General features: G+C 47.6%; 1 protein-coding gene across 1 annotated transcript in view; it reads right to left on the bottom strand.

Moving 5' to 3' along the window:
* The window catches only part of NCAN (neurocan), a 1,349,040-nt gene that overhangs the window by 865,845 nt on the left and 463,186 nt on the right, over positions 1 to 20,009 (bottom strand). Inside the window, exon 3 of the mRNA XM_069649118.1 lies at positions 17,878 to 18,282. Within this exon, the coding sequence (XP_069505219.1) occupies positions 17,878 to 18,282 (405 nt within the window). The remainder of the gene's footprint in view (positions 1 to 17,877; positions 18,283 to 20,009) is intronic.

Genomic DNA, 20,009 nt, shown 5'->3' on the forward strand with positions numbered 1-20,009 from the left:
GGCTGGCCATGGCAGGATGATGGTGTTGCCTTCCCCCTTCTTGAGATGCTTTGATGTACCTGTGGCTGTCACATTCCAACTGAACATGACAGGAAGACTGCACCTGTAGGCTGTATCCCCACAGAGTACACTTGACTACATGTTTGTTGTGCAGCGAGCATTGGAAAATGTGTGTGGATTAGCCCCACACATTTTCCGGAGGTTGATCTACCAACATTTAATTTGTTTGACTTGATGTGTTTGTTGTGCGGAGGTCATAGGAAAATGTGTGTGGATTAGCCTCACACATTTTTCTTGTTATTTTGATTTGGCTGGCCATGGCAGGAGGAAGGTGTTGCTTTCCACTTTCCTGAGATGCTTTGATGTACCTGTGGCTGTCACATTCCACCTGAACATGACAGGAGGACTCCGCCTGTAGGCTGTGTCCCCCCAGAGTGCACTTGACTACATGTTTGTTGTGCAGCGAGCATTGGAAAATGTGTGTGGATTAGCCCCACACATTTTTCGGAGGTTGATCTACCAACATTTAATTTCATTAAAAAATGTCAAAGTCCAGGCGAGCGCCCACTACCTGTGGGGGTGGTCAAATTCCTCACATGCCACCCAGCCTCAACATGTGAACCAAGGGTCTGGTTAATCATCAAGGCGAAAGTAGTGGCTGAGGCCATCTGTATTTCCATGATGGAACCCTTGCTTGTGCTGTATGTCCATATCTAATCCCTTTAGGGATATGTTCCAACGTAAAAGCTTAGGGTTCTCCACTTGCATGACAATTAACCATTGCAGAGGCCAGATGTTCTGTCTGAGTCGTAAAGTGAGACCCAAAGATGTAGGTTTAAGCTTCTTTATGGCCCACACGGCCGAGTACGCCTTATTTTCTATGATAGCCCTATTCCTTTCCCTTTTTGTCAATCGCCTGCTAATGTAGGCAACTGGTTGCTCTACAGCTTCAGAGTTCAGATGCACTAACACAGCTCCAATCCAAAAATCACAGGCGTCTGTCTGGTTAATGAACTCCTGACCATAGTCTGGCACTTTCAGACCTGGGGCCCTGCACAATCCATCCTTTAAATCCTGAAAAGAGGTTTGACAGGTGGAGTTCCAAGTTACCTTCTTTGACATTTTCTTGGAGGTTACATCTTTCAGGGGCATGGCAATGGTCCCATACCCTCTGATGAACAACCAGTAGTACCCAGTGGGACCTAGACAGGCCTCTGTCTGTGTGGTGGGGATGTCCCAATCCTTCACAGCCTGTACTTTTGTTTCGAGAGGTTTTTTCATACCTCCACCAACCAGGTGGCCTAGGTAAATCACGGTAACCTGCGCTATCTGGCACTTTGCGGCCTTGATAGTCAGATCTGCATTCTGTAGTGCCTGACGCACTTGTTTCAGGTGGGATAAATTAATCTCCCAGGTGTGGCTGAACACAGCAATGTCATCTAAATAGGCGACTCTGAAGATTTCCAGACCAGACAAAACCTGGTTAACCATCTGCTGAAAAGTGGCAGGGGCATTCTGCAATCCGAAGGGCATCACAGTGAACTGATAATGTCCTTCCGCGGTTGAGAATGCTGACTTCTCCCTTGCTCCATTTGTCAAGCTGACCTGCCAACACCTTGGTGTGAGGTCAAAGGTACTCATGTACTTGGCAGCACTGAGCTTGTCAATGAGCTCATCTGCCCGAGGAATGGTGTGAGCATCTGTCTTTATGACAGAATTGAGTGCCTTGTAGTACACACAAAGGCGATCTTCATTCTTCCCACCATTAGTCTCTTTAGGGACCAGTACCACTGGGCTAGCCCAGGGGCTGTAGGTTGGCTCTCTCACTCCAAGGGACAGCATCTTTGAAGCATCCTCCTTGATGGTGTCCCTGACCTTATCAGACATCCGGTGAATCTCACTCTTCAGCTGCTTACTGTCTCCAGTGTCCACATCATGGGTGCACCAATCTGCGATACCTTGAGCCAGAGAAAACAGACCGGCAAACCGTCCCAGTAATTGGCAACAGTCTATCAGTTGCTGTTCTGACACGACTGTTGCAAGGTTGACACCTTTAACTGACCCATCTGTGGTTTCAGTGTGCAAGAGGTCTGAGAGAGGATCTGTCTCCTCCTCGGTCTCTCCATCAGTCACTAATGCCATGAAAAGTCATACCAGCTATAATGGGGTTTTAGCTGGTTGACGTGAAAGACCCTGTGCATTTGTTTAGGTACTTTCACGTCAATTAGAACATTCCCCTCACTGAACTTTTCCAGCACACAGTAAGGCACAGTTCACTTGTCCTGATGGGCACTGGGTTTGACAGGCTCCATAGTCCCCACTCACTGACCCGTAGAATAGACTGTCACTGTGGCCTTCTGGACATGCCAATGCTTCATCAGCTCCTGACTGACCTTTAGGTACTTTGTCGACTGTTCTATGTACTTTGCCATTCGAGACCGAAGGGCAGGTATATATACATAGTCCCCCACATCCGTGCTTTCTCATCCCTCTTTCACTAGATTTAGGGGACCTCGTACAGGGTGTCCAAACAGAAGCTCAAAGGGGCTAAACCCTACTCCGTTCTGGGGCACCTCCCTGTAGGTCGAACAGAAGGCATGGCAGGAGAATTTCCATTTTCTCCTCTGGTGCTCTTCCAAGCCACCTATCATGCTTTTCAGGGTCTTGTGGAACCACTCAACAAGCACATGTGTTTGTGGATGGAAGGATGTAGAAAACCTTCAGATTACTCCACACTCTTCCCACAGGGCCTTCACATACGCTCATATGAAGTTTGATCTCCTGTCAGAAATGACTACTTTGGGGAACCCAACATGGGAGAATATCCCAATCAGAGCCTTTGCAACCACGTGGGCTTCCATGCTCCTCAAAGGGACAGCCTAAGGCTATCTTGTGGCGTAGTCTACCACCACCAAGATGTATCTATTCCCTGAGCTGGTTTGAGAATCCAAAGGAACCACAAAAGCCATGCTTATTCTCTTAAAAGACCACCCAACCACGGCTAGTGGAACTAAGGGGGCCTTTGTGGCACTATGGTGGGATGATGCCCTGGGTGGACTTGATTACAAATTGTCAGAATTGGGGGTTTAGGGTTACTATGCATGGGGACCTTTTGTAGTGTGAAAGCTTCACCTGCGACTTGCAACCTAAACATTGATATCAGCTTCATCAACCAGGCCAGGATGAATGGCTGATCCAGTCAGGCTTAAAAGGGCTTGCCTGCACTTATCTGCTAGGCCTACTGAGATATTACCATCAGCATGCTTGGCCCACATGCTCATCAGTGGTCAAATACATCAGGCAGTGGATCACCTACTGCGCATTTAGTTGTTAACCATGTGTTGCCATTGCAAACATAATGACTATTCGACGGCACTGTGCTTGTTATGTATACTTTCCCATGTTATTGATGGCCCTGGCTGTAATTCTACTTCTTGTAATGTCCTTGAGTTTTTTAAGCATGTGACACCTCTTATTTTATATTCTTCCTAACTGTCATTATGTTTCTTGTCTTCGTCTTAGCATGCATGGTTGTGATTATATTACTGTACTTTTGATGTTATACATGTCATGCACGATTTTGGATGGCAAAACAGATGTGTTCATCGGGTCAAAGGAGATATTTGATTCTGACAATATCTTGAATCTTTAGTTAACCTTTTTATTATGCACTTAATACCAGAGACCAGTCTCTAAGCATGGGAGTGGGATTCAAAGCTGGTGCTGCTCTGAGTCTACTTGCTTCCAAGACAAACGCTGCCCCTGAGCTATCCTTCCAAACAAGTAATAGAACCTTCAAATAAGCAGGCACATGTGTAATGCACTTTATGGCATCCAGTGGCACTTTCCGAATGCTTATATGGGTCAAAGCTGAAACTCAGAACATAGTGATGACTGTAACTAGTCATTTCTAAAGCAGACATCTGCCATTGATATGACCTTGTAGTGCAGTTGACGGTTTCCGAGTGCTGCCTTGCAGTGACGTGTTTCCGGAGGACCGGGGTCTTACAGTGTACCGACTACATTTGGTCCATGCAGTGCAGTCAGTTATGCATTTCAGCAGTTCGCTTCTTGCATTACCCAGGTATCAACAAAACATGTCTCAGGAGGCAACACGCTCGTCTTGGAAGCAAGACAACGCAGAGCAACACGGGTTTGATCCCCAGGTCTGCGCTTAGAAACCTCTGGGTATTAAGCACGTTATAAATAACTGATTACAATTACAGCATTGCATGATCAATTGCATAATGGTATAGAGGTCAGCCGCTGCACCCGCGTTTGTGGCTGCAGAGTGTTTTGACCCCATCAGAGACTGTGTGGCCCTGAGGTTAAACGAGTACATAAGTGGTGATCTAGGGTAGGAGGTCTCTGGTCCAGGTGTAGGCCATGTGTCACAAATACAAACATATATTTACCATATTTAGCAGGACTGTTGGCACCCTATAACTCCTTCGAGCAAGAACAATCATGCTATACGCCACCAATTCAAGCTCCAGAGATCAGAGGAACTATGCTACTGTTGCATAGAGTCCTTTGCAAAGAGTAAGTACTCCATATAAATAGATTTCATGCACAGAACATATTAGCGGTACATCCTGAATTGGAAATATGCTTCTGACCCTTGATATTCAAAGTCCACCTCCTGCCTGTGAGGTTATTGGAAGTCATCCCTCCACTAGCTAATCTTCAATGTTATCCTTTAGTTATGTAAAAGCCATGGGGTATTGTGGTGCACCCTTCCCAGAACAACTCCTCATAGCTGCGGGGGCGACCATCACTCCATGCTGGTGTCCGCTATTAAACGCATACGGTCCTTTTCCATCAGTTTATGAAGATGGCATTGGGCAGGTAAAAAGGGAAAACCTGTAGCCATCTGACTTTTCAAAATTGTCCAGCCATTATGGCACTAATATTTCATTACATGTATCCGGAAAGATTCACAGTTTTGTTTTTCAGCTGTCTTCTCATCCGTTGCTTGGAGACTGCCAATCCAGTTAATGGCCTGGCTGTGTCGTGGAGTCAGTCTGGATGATGTAGGTGTTGGATGATACTTGATATATATTGCATGGTGGCTGTGTCTGCTGGCTGATTCTCGATCTCGCAGTGGCATTCCAGATGCAAGAGAAGGTAGGAGTTTGTAGGAAAAAGGGACCCCCGCGCTGATCTGCTCTCTGTCTAAGTTGATTATAGTTCTTCCTGCAGCCAATGCTAAGGTTCCAGTGGGGCAGAGCTCCTGAAGTCCCAATGGTTGTGAACATTGAGAAAGTGGGTTGGAACCCTGGCAGTGTTTGGTGAAGAGTTAACAGCACATGGCAATGATCTTGACGATCGCTGTGTGTCGTTATCTCTTCACACAGCCCCGCCGGGCTTAAGAAGCTATTCAGCTACCGCTAGCAGGACCTACCAGGCCTGGTCATCCACACCTTGACAAAGACCCAAGGTCAAATCATGTGTCGGCAATTTCTTGACATGCAAATGCCATTTTTTTTACTTGACATTCATATGTGCCCAGGTTTGTCTGCCAAACCAAGGCAGCAATCGTGCCCTAACCAACACACCATTAAAACCGACCACCTTTAACATCCACCTGTGTCCAACAGTTATTGGAGCTTGTTTTTCGGTATTACCTTACCTCATGGCAACCGCCATATCCAGCGCCACTTAAGCCAGGGTTCCACCCATCTTTCTCAGCATTCCAGATGACTGTCTATGGTACATTGTTAAACACTTGTTCTTCATGCATGTGGATTGGACGTCCGGAATAAGCTTTTATATTGGCAAGTTTAGCCCGGCAAAACTCTCAAATCTGGCAGTCTCTGCAGCAGCACCACCATAGAATTATGTTCACTTTCAACTTTACTCGTATTTCCAAATACATTAAGAAGATATTTGTTTATATTTGCAGATCTGCTTCTCTTTCAGTCTACTGAGGAATGTGTGCAGATCAGCTAACTTGTATACATACCTTTGTATTTTTGTCAGAATCTCATTGGTTTACTCAGTAAACTTTTGTTTAAAAATATATCATTCCGTGGATTTCATTTTTATTTTTGGAAATCCTGTTAATTTGTTATTTTTTATAATTGCAAAGCACCCTCCTCCTCTTTGTTTAGGGAGCACGCCAAAAAAGTTTAAAGTAAATAAATTAAAACAAACAAATTAAATTGGATAAGATGGGAGTATCACATTTTCTATTATTGTACCATGGCAAGGGGGCGCTACAGTAAAGTTCAAACATTAAAATAAATGTATAAAAATGACAACATGGGGGTAATTATAGGACTTTTTAAGAAACTGACATGTTTGGCTGACAAGTAAATGTTGGTGGCTTTAGAGAAGAGTAATTGTGAATTAAACACCCAAGCCCACTGCAATGCCCTGATTGGTCCTGGGGGATAAACCATTCAGAGAACCCTCTAGGTTTCCCTCACATTACATTTCCAGATGAATTGGGCAATCATAGCGACAAATCAACAATAAGCTTGACATCCCACCTGGACGCTGCCAACAAGCAGGGTAGCCTTTTAAAGGGGCCTCGAGGCAACATGTCACAGCCTACACAGCACCTAAACAAGTAAATAAATATATAAGGGATGGACCTCATTACGAGTGACCCAGTCGCTGCCATTTGTTCCAGACTGGGTTACTGCGAGTCTGCCGGTAGGGACTGTGAACTACTGGCAGGACTGACCTGAAGAATCGGCACCGTTAACAACAGTGGCAGTGATTCAGTGTTGCCCTCAGTGTTCCTCCGCCGGCCATAATATCCCAGTAATACCGTCAAATCAGGTGCAGAAACGGTAAAATGAGGTTGCTGGTAAGCCACCGGTAGTACCGACAGCTTACCCGCAACGTCACAATGAGGGCCAAAATCTTAAAATGGCATATTCGGTATAGAGGGGCTTTGAACATGTCTCTGACTTGATGTGCCAAAGTGATCTGTGAGCCGAATTTAAGATCTAGACCAAGAGGGGCGAACAGAGGGGATCTCCGGTTCAAGTCAATGAGAGCAAGTTAGAATTCCTTAATTTTCCCATGTTCTGTAGTGGCTCTCAATTATGCTATAATGAGTGGTGGTCCTGTCAAGGCAGATGGGGGAGTGATCAGTGTATCCCTGCAAGTCAGAGCTATGGTGGCATGTGGATGATACAACGTATGTTGAGGTTGCCGGTGGAGAGACACATGTAGCCCAATACATCTAACAGAATGACTAGATGTAGCCTTTGCTCCTCTCCGGCAGCCACCAACGAATGAAACTAAGTAAAAGCCATGGCATTAGTGTGTAGTAAACCCTCGCAAAAATAATTCCACAGTTGGACAACAGTGATTGCAAGAACACGTGTGAGCATGTAGTGCATTGCTGCCAGAGTCTGCACACATGTATTCTGATGTGAGCGTGTGGCATGTTTGTCCTAAGATCCTTACCGTAGCAAAAGGTTCAGACCGCCCTTGTGTACAACCTCCCCATAATCCCCCTGCACAACGGACTTGTAAACTGCACCAAATTGACAAAGGTCACTGATACTGGATTTCCTTTTCAATCATTGCAACGACCAGTATAATCCTGATAGATCCCGGGATCTTTACCCAGTTCACTTTCATTGACACTGAAGGATTTCTCCCTGCAATAATCTCTCTCCCATATTTCCCTCCAGCTCCTCTCATGTCTTCTGTTCCTTCTGCCCTGGATTCATGTTATCCTCCCTTTCCACCTCAATGATGACAAGTCAGTGCAAATCTGCCCTCCTAGAACCCAATCGACCCGGGGGAACAGAGATGCATGGATGTTTCTCAGGGTTTCCTTGAAGAGAGACTGGGGTTGAATGTACAAGCCTTAGCTCTACGATCCCTGAGCCCCAGGCACAGGCAAGCGACTTTCAGTCATTGTCCCTTACTGAAACTCGGGCATATGGGGACAGCCGTACTGGTTCCTCTGCTTGGCCCAGTGGCAGAATAGTTATGCGGTGAACGTCGGTGGCCGCTGAGGTTCTCCAGCATCGCCCCTGCCGATGAGGAGGACTGCAATCCCTGAACAAGTTCCCCAAGAACAGACATATCCTCATCCTGACTCAACCACTCCAGCCTAGTGGGGCGAGCCAGATGGGTTGTCGGCTCCCAGAGGTTCAGAGGAAGTTGCAGCGGGATGACAGATAATGAAGCATGGATACCCCCAACTTTGGGTCGTCTGCAGTTCCTAGTTGCTCTTTGGCACCCATTTTCTAGCATGTAAAAACCTTACTGTGGGGCTTGGCGCAAGATGAGTCCTTTTCTTTTACTCCCAAAAACGGGGGAGGGAGGCACACAACTGCAGGGCTCCTCCAACACGGTGTGGTCCTGGGTATCGTTGTGGCTGGCAGAGAGGGAGGTATTGTTCCAGCAAGATATGACCCCAAGATAGTCCCTGGGTACACTTAGGGGACAGAACTTGTCTCTGCCCTGGAACAACTGCCTTCACCTCACAACTGGAGGACTTTAGAAAGGACTGCTCTCTCAGCAGGGCACAGTGAAATCTTCTCAAGTGATGATCCAAAGATACTTCAAGATGATTCCCAAGATGACTCCAGGAAGTGGTGGCATACCCCTTTTTTTATAGGCAAATGTCCAAAGGTGATTGGACTAAAGCTAGCCTGCTTTAGGGGTGCAATCCATGCTCTTGAACTGTGTGGAACTTGCTCATATGACGTCACACCCAAAGTGCTTTCCTCCAGAGGAAGCAGAGGGGACAGGAAAGAGAAAGAGAGGCAGTGATAATCAAGATGGCAGAACACTCCAAAAACTACACAGATCCCTCTCTCGCTCACCTAACTCAGCCCCTCTCTTCTCAATAGGGTCTTGTGGCCTCCTTGTGTGGGGCCTGCCTCTCTGTAAATCGGTGTGTCTCTTGGTTTCTGTACCCAGGCCAGCATCCTGTGGAGTGGCTGTCCTGGGGAAAAGGGTGTTACCTGCCCTTACAAAGGAACAATGAGAAGCAACCTACCAAGGCTACACTCCTGTCAATGAACAGGGGTTGGGCTTGTCTGGGAGGAATACGCATAATCCTTCCACAGCGGAACTGAGCCGACAGGGCTGACATGTGTGCAAAATCAATTTCATGTGGCTGGGATGTCTCTGAAAGATGCTGGCTATCATACCCTAACTTAGGTATGGCTTACATTTACAGTTTTATATGCCGCCAGGACAACATCTACATGGATATGTCAATGTCTGCAACAAGGGTACACATTTTAAATGCACCCCTTGACCTGTAAAGACTTGGATGTCACTGCAGCTGTCAAGAGGGCACTTGTGGCCTCTGAACCTGCTCTGTGCCACTGGTAGAGCAGGTGCAGCAAATCAGGATACTGATGCAGTAGGGCACAAGCAAGTGCACGCTATGCTTCTGGCATGGAGTTTATGACATGGGCAATCTGATTAGCAGATTTCCCTTTCAGAGATGGAATTACCCGCATCCTTTTATTACCTAATAAAAATCAAAAAATATCCAGGGCTTCCGATGGCAATTCCGATTGCCTGATGGCAATTCCTCACAAAATACAACCCTAAACATGAAGGATGCCCCTTTGTGGCCTGCTTATTTGCCTCTAGTGCCACTTGAAGGGGCCATATCGACTTGCTTTGAAAATCGTGGTGACATTTGCTGGGTGCCCCCAGGTACCCAAATCACCTCAGGCGGAGGTGCCAGTATAGGTATCCCAGCAACGCAAAGAGCGTGAGTGCAGTAAGTGTATATTCGAGCTCTGCACACTAGCACACAATCTTTCTGAAAGGAACCAACCCAACTCAGAGAAGGGCCCCTTGGCCCTGTGTTGTCTGTCCTCTGGAGTTAAAGAGGTAGAGCCATTATTTTTTTATTAGTTTTACATTTATTGTAAGATTTTGGTTTAACTACTCTCGGTGCTATCATGTGGGGGTAAAAAGGGATGCGTGATGTCCCTAATTATAAAGTAGTCAAGTAGTCAGGTCAAAGGGTTATCTGTTGTCATTGGAGGCATGTCTCTGATGCACACCTGGTGAGGTCAATCAATCAGAAAGCCAGGGACCAGCGGGAGCAATCAAGATCTCTTATTGACCAGGACACGGCTCTTAAATCGGGAAGTGGGATTCGCCGGCATATTTCCTTTCAAAACACAATGAAGTCATCACAGCGTGCGCCTTCGAGAACACATCATCATCCTTGAACAGGTATCGCAATTCTTCTAAAAAACGCTCTGTACCATCTAGGTGCAGGCGTGTGGCTCGGAGGCGGGGAAGGTGTTTGCTGCATGAAAGGCAGATATCGCTGCATTGTGATATGTTCCACTGCCATATCCCGGTGATTTGCTTCCAAGACGAGGAGTTGGAAAGAATAATTGTAAAATGTCTCACCACATGGGCAGATTGGAGAAGTGGTTTTGGGTGTGAATTAATATATTTGTAATCGGTCTGTTGCTGTTCTCCAAGGTTCTATTGGTGATAACATCATTGGTCTTTAAAACAAAAAAGCACCACAGAGCCTCTTTAAGGCGAGTGATCATTTCCCTTTGCAAGATAATCACATCAACCCCCCAGTGGCGCAGGGGGGATGCCCCTCAACCCCCCATGATCTCCCCTGGTGCCCGTTGCGTGCACAGTGCGACACCCATCCTCCCACGAGTGCCCTATTATCCACCCCCTCCCGCACCAAAAGCTGCCTCTGCTACTGCAACCCCCCAGATTCCACTGCACAAGAGAGCAGTTTAGCGCCTTCTGAACAATGAGCTGAACACGTGACTAAAATAACACAGAGCATACTGGACAGACACCTGCTTGCCGTGTGGTTAAGTGCCAAGCTAGCCCTAAGAATTCAGCTAATGGGCATTGTCATCTGCCCCAGCTTTTGCCTTGGCCTGCATCAAGTCGCGGTTCTTTGAGTAATACCCAGTGATGAGATATGTGCAAACCCTTCCCAAACACAAAGAGGCACGCAGGTGGTATTAATTGGCACCTTGTTGGCCGCCCCAGCCACCCAGCATGCAGTTTCCTTGAAGGGGCATCATGAGCTTGTGCACCATTCTCTTTTAGACTGCTCCCGCTAGGCTTCGCACTCTAATATGAAGCTCAGGTTTCTCATTCCCTAGACTGCCCCGCTGGGCCTCGCACTCTAATATGAAGCTCATGTTTCTCATTCCCTAGACTGCCCCCGCTGGGCCTCGCACTCTAATATGAAGCTCAGGTTTCTCTTTCCCTGGACTGCCCCCGTTGGGCCTCGCACTCTAATATAAAGCTCAGGTTTCTCATACCCTGGGCTTCCCCCACTGGCTTCGCACTCTAATATGAAGCTCAGGTTTCTCGTTCCCTAGACTGTCCCCGCTGGGCCTCGCACTCTAATATGAAGCTCAGGTTTTTCGTTCCCAAGACTGCCCCCGCTGGGCCTCGCACTCTAATATGAAGCTCAGGTTTCTCATTCCCTAGACTGCCCCGCTGGGCCTGCACTCTAATATGAAGCTCAGGTTTCTCGTCCCCTAGACTGCCCCGGCTGGGCCACGCACTCTAATATGAAGCTCAGGTCTCTCGTCCCCTAGACTGCCCCGGCTGGGCTTCGCACTCTAATATGAAGCTCAGGTTTCTCATTCCCTAGACTTCCCCCGCTGGGCCTCGCACTCTAATATGAAGCTCAGGTTTCTCATTCCCTAGACTGCCCCACTGGGCCTGCACTCTAATATGAAGCTCAGGTTTCTCATTCCCTAGACTGCCCCACTGGGCCTGCACTCTAATATGAAGCTCAGGTTTCTCGTTCCCTAGACTGCCCCCTCTGGGCCTCGCACTCTAATATGAAGCTCAGGTTTCTCATTCCCTAGACTGCCCCCGCTGGGCCTCGCACTCTAATATGAAGCTCAGGTTTCTCATTCCCTGCACTGCCCCCGCTGGGCCTCGCACTCTAATATGAAGCTCAGGTTTCTCATCCCCTAGACTGCCCCGGCTGGGCCTCGCACTGTAATATGAAGCTCAGGTTTCTCATTCCCTAGACTGTCCCCGCTGGGCCTCGCACTCTAATATGAAGCTCAGGTTTCTCGTTACCTGGACTGCCCCCGCTGGGCCTCGCACTATAATATGAAGCTCAGGTTTATCGTCCCCTAGACTGCCCCGGCTGGGCCTCGCACTCTAATATGAAGCTCAGGTTTCTCACTCCCTAGACTGCCCCTGCTGGGCTTCGCATTCTAATATGAAGCTCAGGTTTCTCGTTCCCTAGACTGCCCCGCTGGGCCTCGCACTCTAATATGAAGCTCAGGTTTCTCACTCCCTAGACTGCCCCCGCTGGGCCTCGCACTCTAATATGAAGCTCAGGTTTCTCGTCCCCTCGACTGCCCCGGCTGGGCCTCGCACTCTAATATGAAGCTCAGGTTTCTCGTTCCCTGGACTGCCCCCGCTGGGCCTCACACTCTAATATAAAGCTCAGGTTTCTCCTACCCTGGACTGCCCCCACTGGGCTTCGCACTCTAATATGAAGCTCAGGTTTCTCGTTCCCTAGACTGTCCCCGCTGGGCCTCGCACTCTAATATGAAGCTCAGGTTTTTCATTCCCAAGACTGCCCCCGCTGGGCGTCGCACTCTAATATGAAGCTCAGGTTTCTCATTCCCTAGACTGCCCCGCTGGGCCTGCACTCTAATATGAAGCTCAGGTTTCTCGTTCCCTAGACTGCCCCCTCTGGGCCTCGCACTCTAATATGAAGCTCAGGTTTCTCATTCCCTAGACTGCCCCCCCTGGGCCTCGCACTCTAATATGAAGCTCAGGTTTCTCATTCCCTGGACTGCCCCCGCTGGGCCTCGCACTCTAATATGAAGCTCAGGTTTCTCATCCCCTAGACTGCCCCGGCTGGGCCTCGCACTGTAATATGAAGCTCAAGTTTCTCATTCCCTAGACTGTCCCCGCTGGGCCTCGCACTCTAATATGAAACTCAGGTTTCTCGTTCCCTGGACTGCCCCCGCTGGGCCTCGCACTCTAATATGAAGCTCAGGTTTCTCGTCCCCTAGACTGCCCCGGGCTGGGCCTCGCACTCTAATATGAAGCTCAGGTTTCTCACTCCCTAGACTGCCCCTGCTGGGCCTCGCACTCTAATATGAAGCTCAGCTTTCTCGTTCCCTAGACTGCCCCCGCTGGGCCTCGCACTCTAATATGAAGCTCAGGTTTCTCGTTCCCTAGACTGCCACCGCTGGGCCTCGCACTCTAATATGAAGCTCAGGTTTTTCGTTACCTAGACTGCACCGCTGGGCCTGCACTCTAATATGAAGCTCAGATTTCTCGTTCCCTAGACTGCCCCCTCTGGGCCTCGCACTCTAATATGAAGCTCAGGTTTCTCTTTCCCTGAACTGCCCCTGCTGGGCCTCGCACCCTAATATGAAGCTCAGGTTTCTCATTCCCTAGACTGTCCCCGCGGGGCCTCGCACTCTAATATGAAGCTCAGGTTTCTCGTTCCCTGGACTGCCCCCGCTGGGCCTCGCACTCTAATATGAAGCTCAGGTTTCTCGTTCCCTGGACTGCCCCCGCTGGGCCTCGCACTCTAATATGAAGCTCAGGTTTCTCGTTCCCTGGACTGCCCCCGCTGGGCCTCGCACTCTAATATGAAGCTCAGGTTTCTCGTTCCGTTGACTGCCCCCACTGGACCTTGCACTCTAATATGAAGCACATGTTTGTCGTTCCCTAGACTGACCCCGCTGGGCCTTGCGCTCAGGTTTCTCACTACTCACATTGTGACGGGAGGGGGGAACGGATGGTGTGATCACTGGTTAATGTTGGAAAGATGAAGGAAAATGAACAGCAAGCTGCTATATTAAAAGTGTTTACCTTTCATGTGTCGGGATGTCCAGTAATCAATATGTCTGCCGCCCCTCGGTATCCCCCAACAGTGGAGCAGAGGCTACCAACCTCCGCAGTTCCAGATGACGTGGCCCTGGAAAGCGGTGATTACCTGGCGGGAAAGCGCCCATTCCCATCAGGCACACATTCTGAACATTGATTGCTTGACCTTTTCAGGCCAGTGTTGTAGTGCTTTTCTTTCTTAGGGCGTTTAAAACTAGATGCTACCGTGTAGGAGTGATTGGATATTGCCAGTGAAAGGCGCGCCATCCACAGCCTGATTCAACCAGCGCAGGTTAGTTGCATCCCACCATCCCCCAGGGTTCCCGCTACAGATCCTGCAACTCCTCCCGATAACCCTGTGTATCCCCATGCAGACCTTTCCACAAGGCATGTGCTTGGACTCATTGGTGTACTTAGGGATATTATACATGTAGTGAAAGGGATATCAGTGCCTGCTCCTTGCTTGGCTCATGTGACATAATTGCCTGCTCCCTGTGTGTTTCATGTGACAGCAGTGTCCTCTTCCTGCTTGATTCATGTGACCTCATTGTCCCCTCCATGCTTGTTTCGTGTAACACTAGTGGCCTTTCCTTGCTTGTTTCATGTGACATAATTGCCTTCTTCCTGCTTGGTTCATGTGATATCGGTGCACCTCCCAGCTTAGCCCTTTTGCTATCAGTGTCCACTCCTTGATTGTTTCATGTGATATCAGTAGTGTCCTCTCCCTGCTTGTTTCATGTGATATCAGCAGTGTCCTCTCCCTGCTTGTTTCATGTGATATCAGTAGTGTCCTCTCCCTGCTTGTTTCATGTGATATCAGTAGTGTCCTCTCCCTGCTTGTTTCGTGTGATCTCAGTAGTGTCCTCTCCCTGCTTGTTTCATGTGATATCAGCAGTGGCCTCTCCCTGCTTGTTTCATGTGATATCAGTAGTGTCCTCTCCCTGCTTGTTTCATGTTACATCAGTAGTGCTCTCTCCCTACTTGTTTCATGTGATTTCACTAGTGTCCCCTCCCTGCTTGTTTCATCTGACATCAGTGGTGTCCTCTCCCTGCTTGTTTCATCTGACATCAGTGGTGTCCTCTCCCTGCTTGTTTCATGTGTCACCATTGTCCCTTCCCTGCTTGTTTCATGTATCATGTAACACCAGTGGCATTTCCTTGCTTGTTTCATGTGACATAATTGCCTTCTTCCTGCTTTGTTCATGTGATATCAGCCCACCTCCTTGCTTAGCCCTTTTGCTATCAGTGCCCAGCCTTGCTTGTTTTGTGTGACATCAGTAGTGTTCTCTTCCAGTTTGATTCATGTGATATCAGTAGTGCCCTCTCCCTGCTTGTTGCAAGTGACATCAGCAGTGTCCTCTCTCTGATCGTTTCTTGTGACCATCAGTGTCTTCTCCCTGCTTGTTTCATGTGGCACAAGTGGCCTTTCCATGTTTTTTTCCATGTGACATCATTTCCTTTTTCCTGCTTGGTTCATATGAAATTAGCTCACCTCCCTGCTTAGCCCTTTTGCTATCAGTGTCTACTCCTTGTGTGTCATGTGTGACATCAGTGTCTCTCCTGCTTGGCTCTTGTACTATCAGTGTTCGCTCCCTGTATGTCTCTTATGATATCAGTCGCCAGTTCATGCTTGTTTCATGTGACACCAGTGTCCACTCCTGGACAGTTTCATGTGGTATTGGTGCCATCCCTTGCTTGTTTCCTGTGACATCGGTGTCTCCTCTGATATCATGTTGCAACCCATCGTTGTTTCAATCGACAACAGCTCCCGCGTCCTGCTCTGTGTGATCTGGGTTCAATTCCCTTCTTTTCAATGTTTTTAAATGTGTTTACCTTATGCATAAAAAAACCAAACGACAACTAAAAGGGAGCACGAGATTACTCAAATACTTTAAAATAATCTGAAAGCTAGGTCTAGTTGGCAATAAACACGCAAATACACGAACGTCAGAACATATTAAATGCTGAAATATGCAAAAAGGAACATTCACTTAAAGTTCACTTCCTGTTTTCCTATTGGGCAGATGTGTAATGTGTGACGTCTATACCCACTCACTGCTTGTCTCTTGTAATATCACTGCCCACTGACTTATTTTTTCTTGTGACATCAGTGCGCATTCCATGCTTGTCTCTCAGGACATCAGCAAACTTTCAAGGAGTTTCTCTTGTGAAATCAATGCCTCTCCCTGCTCGTTCTTTGTGATATCAGTGCTCATCTCAAGCATATCTCTTGTCACATGAGTATCCATCCGATGCTTTTCTCTTGTGACATCGGTATCTTTTCCATGCTTTTCTCTTGTGGCATCAGTGCCTCTCCCTGCTTGTCTCCTGTGACACCAGGGCCCATCTCATGCATATCTCTCGTGACATAACTATCCATTCTATGCTTTTCTCTTGTGACACCAGTGCCTCTCCCTGCTTGTCTCCTGTGACACCAGTGCCCATCTCATGCATATCTCTTGTGACATAAGTATCCATTCCATGCTTTTGTCTTGTGGCATCAGTGTCTCTCTCTGCTTGTCTTCAGTGACACCAGTGCTCATCTCATGAATTTCTCTTGTGACATAAGTATCCATTTCATGCTTTTGTCTTGTGACAATATTGGCCCTATTTGTGCCTGCTACATGCTTCCCAGTGTCCCCTTGATGCTTGTTTCAGGTGATATCAGTGCCCACTCCCTGCTTGTGACATCAGTACCCTCTTCCTGATTGACCTGTGTGACCTCAGTGCCCACTTCCAACTCATTTTCAGTGAGATCAGTGTCCACTCCCAGTTTTCCACTAGTGGTATCAATGCTCAGAGGGCATGCTTTGGGTGTGTAAATTGTAGAGGCTATCCACCTGCCATCGTTAACCTATTGCGAGCAGAAGTGGGCTGGGCTTACTAGGATTTCATATATAATTCAGGACACAAATATACACCCTTTGCACTTAATCCCTTCACTCTTTATACACAGACTAAGCAGTTTGAAGTGATGGCAATTCACAAATAACGGAAGACAATCCACTGTAACGGGCATTGTAAAAGAAGCATTGCCCACGATCATCCACCCACCACACAGACCCACTACAGCACTACTTTTGGGGTTAACAACCCATACACAAGGCACAGGACGAAACTATAAGTATTATAATTTAAAATCTAAGTATCCTGTCATGGTCTCCTGTGACTGCACACTGGACATTTTTCCGGCCCATTTCATTATGGCTGTCCTGTATGTTCATGATGTTCGTGACATCAGCATTGGATCAGCGGCGCGTCTCAACGCCCCATGATTCCTCTGGTTGGACATTTTTCTGAAGGCTAGTTAATTGTAAGTCTTATCCTTTCCCCCTTGTTTTCTCGAATTCTTCCACTGTCATGATTTCCATGCAGCCTATTTATTCCAGGTTCTAGTCCCCTTGACTTTCCTTTTGTTTCCCGGACATCCCTCTTGTCACTCTCCCTCCAAGGCTTCCTATGCATCTCTGTTTACCAGTCTTCCCCTTTTCATGCGTACCGACCCCAGTTTCTACAGATTCCTCCCCCTGTTCATCCTTATCGGCACCCCTGGAGATCTACATTTCTTGGATGAACATCTACGGCTATCCTGGAAACATGGCATCTAGACCAGACCTGGGAGGATTTTTCTGCATTGGGCTTTTTCCTCCTGCTTTCTGATCCATCTGGAGAGTCACTTGTTCGTTGGCTTTCTACCTTCTCGCTAGTCATAGTGGCTACCAGAGATGACCGGGTTTACCTTGCATTGACAACCCGCAACTCCAAGGAACAGGTAAGACCGGTGGCTGGCACCTCAACATCAACAATGTTTAACAATCCTGGATGCCGTACATTCTATTTGTTGCTCACCAGTGTGATACAGCTCATCTGTTTCTACTAGTCAGTATCTGCCTTCCTAGAACTCATTCTTGTGCATTGATTATGGGATGACATCTGTCCACAATGGGCTACGAGGGCGCTATGCAGTGTGTGGATTGTGGCATGGAATGTTTTGTTTCTACTCTACATTATACACATATCTAGAATATTATCCACACATAATTAAGAACTGCTTGGACTTACCTCTGACTTCCAGTGGCACTGTGTCCTGTTCATCATCAATGCCGATCACCACCTCGCACCGGTAGATGCCGGAGTCACTAAAGCGTGCGGCTGAGATCACCAGTGTCGCATTGGATCGGTTCCGCGGATAGCCAGGAAGTGCCACCCGGCCCTCGTATCCTCTAGCCACTTTCACCACGTTGTCTTTGGCCACCAAGATTGGCACTTCCTTCGGCCGCGACTGAGAGTCCCACTGGACCTTGGTCCACTTGATGCGTGGGGGCTCCGGTGCATCGTTTGGGCCATGGGATGGTGACGTGTCTAGCAGGAATAGGCAGGGAAGGGTCACCTCATCAGCGAGGCCGGCGTGCACAGGCTCATGCTGCACCTTGTTAAAATGAATTAGCTTAGCATTGTCCTGTGAACCTGTGGGCAACAGAGAAATACAATTTACCACCATATTGAGTTGCCAAGAAGAAAATGATACTTGCAGTTTTTCATTTGTAATCTGTTTTGCATTTATCTAAGTCAGGGGTTTGCATCTTTTGGCTCTCCAAATGTTTTGGACTACACCTGCTATCTGTCCTTAGTCAAATAGTCAGTAATGAAGCATCATGGGAATCATAGTCCAAAACATCTGGCCAGGCTCAGGTTACAGACCCTTTATCAAAGCATTGCACAGAATTGATGATCATAGATAGGGACGAATACGTGCTTTTTTCCAAGGCTACAAAGTATAATAACCTACAACGTGAAGACTGGAAAATACGAGCCACCAAACCTGCTAATTTGGAGATTGTAGAGAGTGCTCCAAATGGCATCCAGTCATGATTTCGACCCACTGCAAATCTTTTTCGTTTGTGAAAACAATGGGCTTTAATCTGAATGTGTTCGTAAATGCACTGCATTACTGACAAAATCAGTTGCTGTTACTGCCACTTGGTCCCAAAGACTTACCAAAGGATTCCAAGTGGTGGTAGGGAAGTGTTAGTCCCCATTCTTGACGTCCATAGGACTCCAGGAGGATTTTGTGAGATTCACCGCAAGCAGAGGTAGTTCCGACGCAGTAAATCCACCAGTGGAGGATAAACATCCAGCGTCATGCTGGAGGTAAATCCTCCACTTCAAGGCCAGACTCGTTGCTTCGTTGGGAGGTAAATGGGGCGGTATTTCCACTACTGCCAAAAAAACGGTAACGGAATGACCACCACTTTTTTACTGCAGTGCTAGACTTGTAAAGAGGCTCAGGAAATAATCTGGTAACTCTATTACAAGTCTTGCCTAACCAATATCCAGTGGATCGCCAGCCTAGACAACCCTAAGGAGTCACAATATGAATAGAGAAAACCAGATAGAGCCAGATAAGCAATGACACAAGAGGGAGAAAGGAGGGGGGGGGGACCACATGCCACATGAATCTTGACACTTACTACATCTAGACAAGTCATCTTGTCCCGTTCTTGATATCTACATATCAAAACCGCGACATGCAGAGAGTTAGGAAAACCTCTCATCATGGACCTGCCCCCAGTTGAGCCAGCACTGGAGCTTGTATAAGAAATAAAAGGAGTCCTTGAGTAAGTGGTGAGTATTTCTTGCAAGGATTTCCAATTGTTAACACGCCAGTGGTTTGGGAGCTTGAATTTAAGGGCATGTCAATTTTTTTCTTCCGTATGTGTTTAGTTTCCGAGTTGTGACCTAGAAAATGTAATCACGCCTCAAACGTGCAGCTCCTTCAGGTGTCTGCAAAGACTGGTTCTTCAAATGTTGGCAATACAACACCCATCAGCCTTAGATAACTTGGTGAATGGTGAGGGGTTATGGGAGCTGTAGTCCAAAATATCTGGAGGCCTGCAGGTTGCAGACCCCTGCAGCAGAGGATCCACAGTGCTAGTCCACCCAGTGCAGTCAGCACTAGTGGAAACCAAGGAATCATTGTCAATGGTTGAACCGGTGTATGGTCTAGAAGGGCTTGTGCTGTCCCTCTCACCACGTATCCCCTCCGCCTCAGACTATGCGCTCACCATCTGTGCAAGTTCTTATGTGCCAGGCTCTGTGTCTGCTGTTCAGCACTTCAAGCCCAATTGTATCAAGGCTTGCATCGTAAATCCAGGCTAGCTTCACTTGAGAGCTACAAGCAACAGTACTAGTCT

The sequence above is a fragment of the Ambystoma mexicanum genome, chromosome 1p (assembly GCF_040938575.1).
Source record: "Ambystoma mexicanum isolate Mex_15411 chromosome 1p, UKY_AmexF1_1, whole genome shotgun sequence".
In the NCBI taxonomy this organism is placed as follows: Eukaryota; Metazoa; Chordata; class Amphibia; order Caudata; family Ambystomatidae; genus Ambystoma; species Ambystoma mexicanum.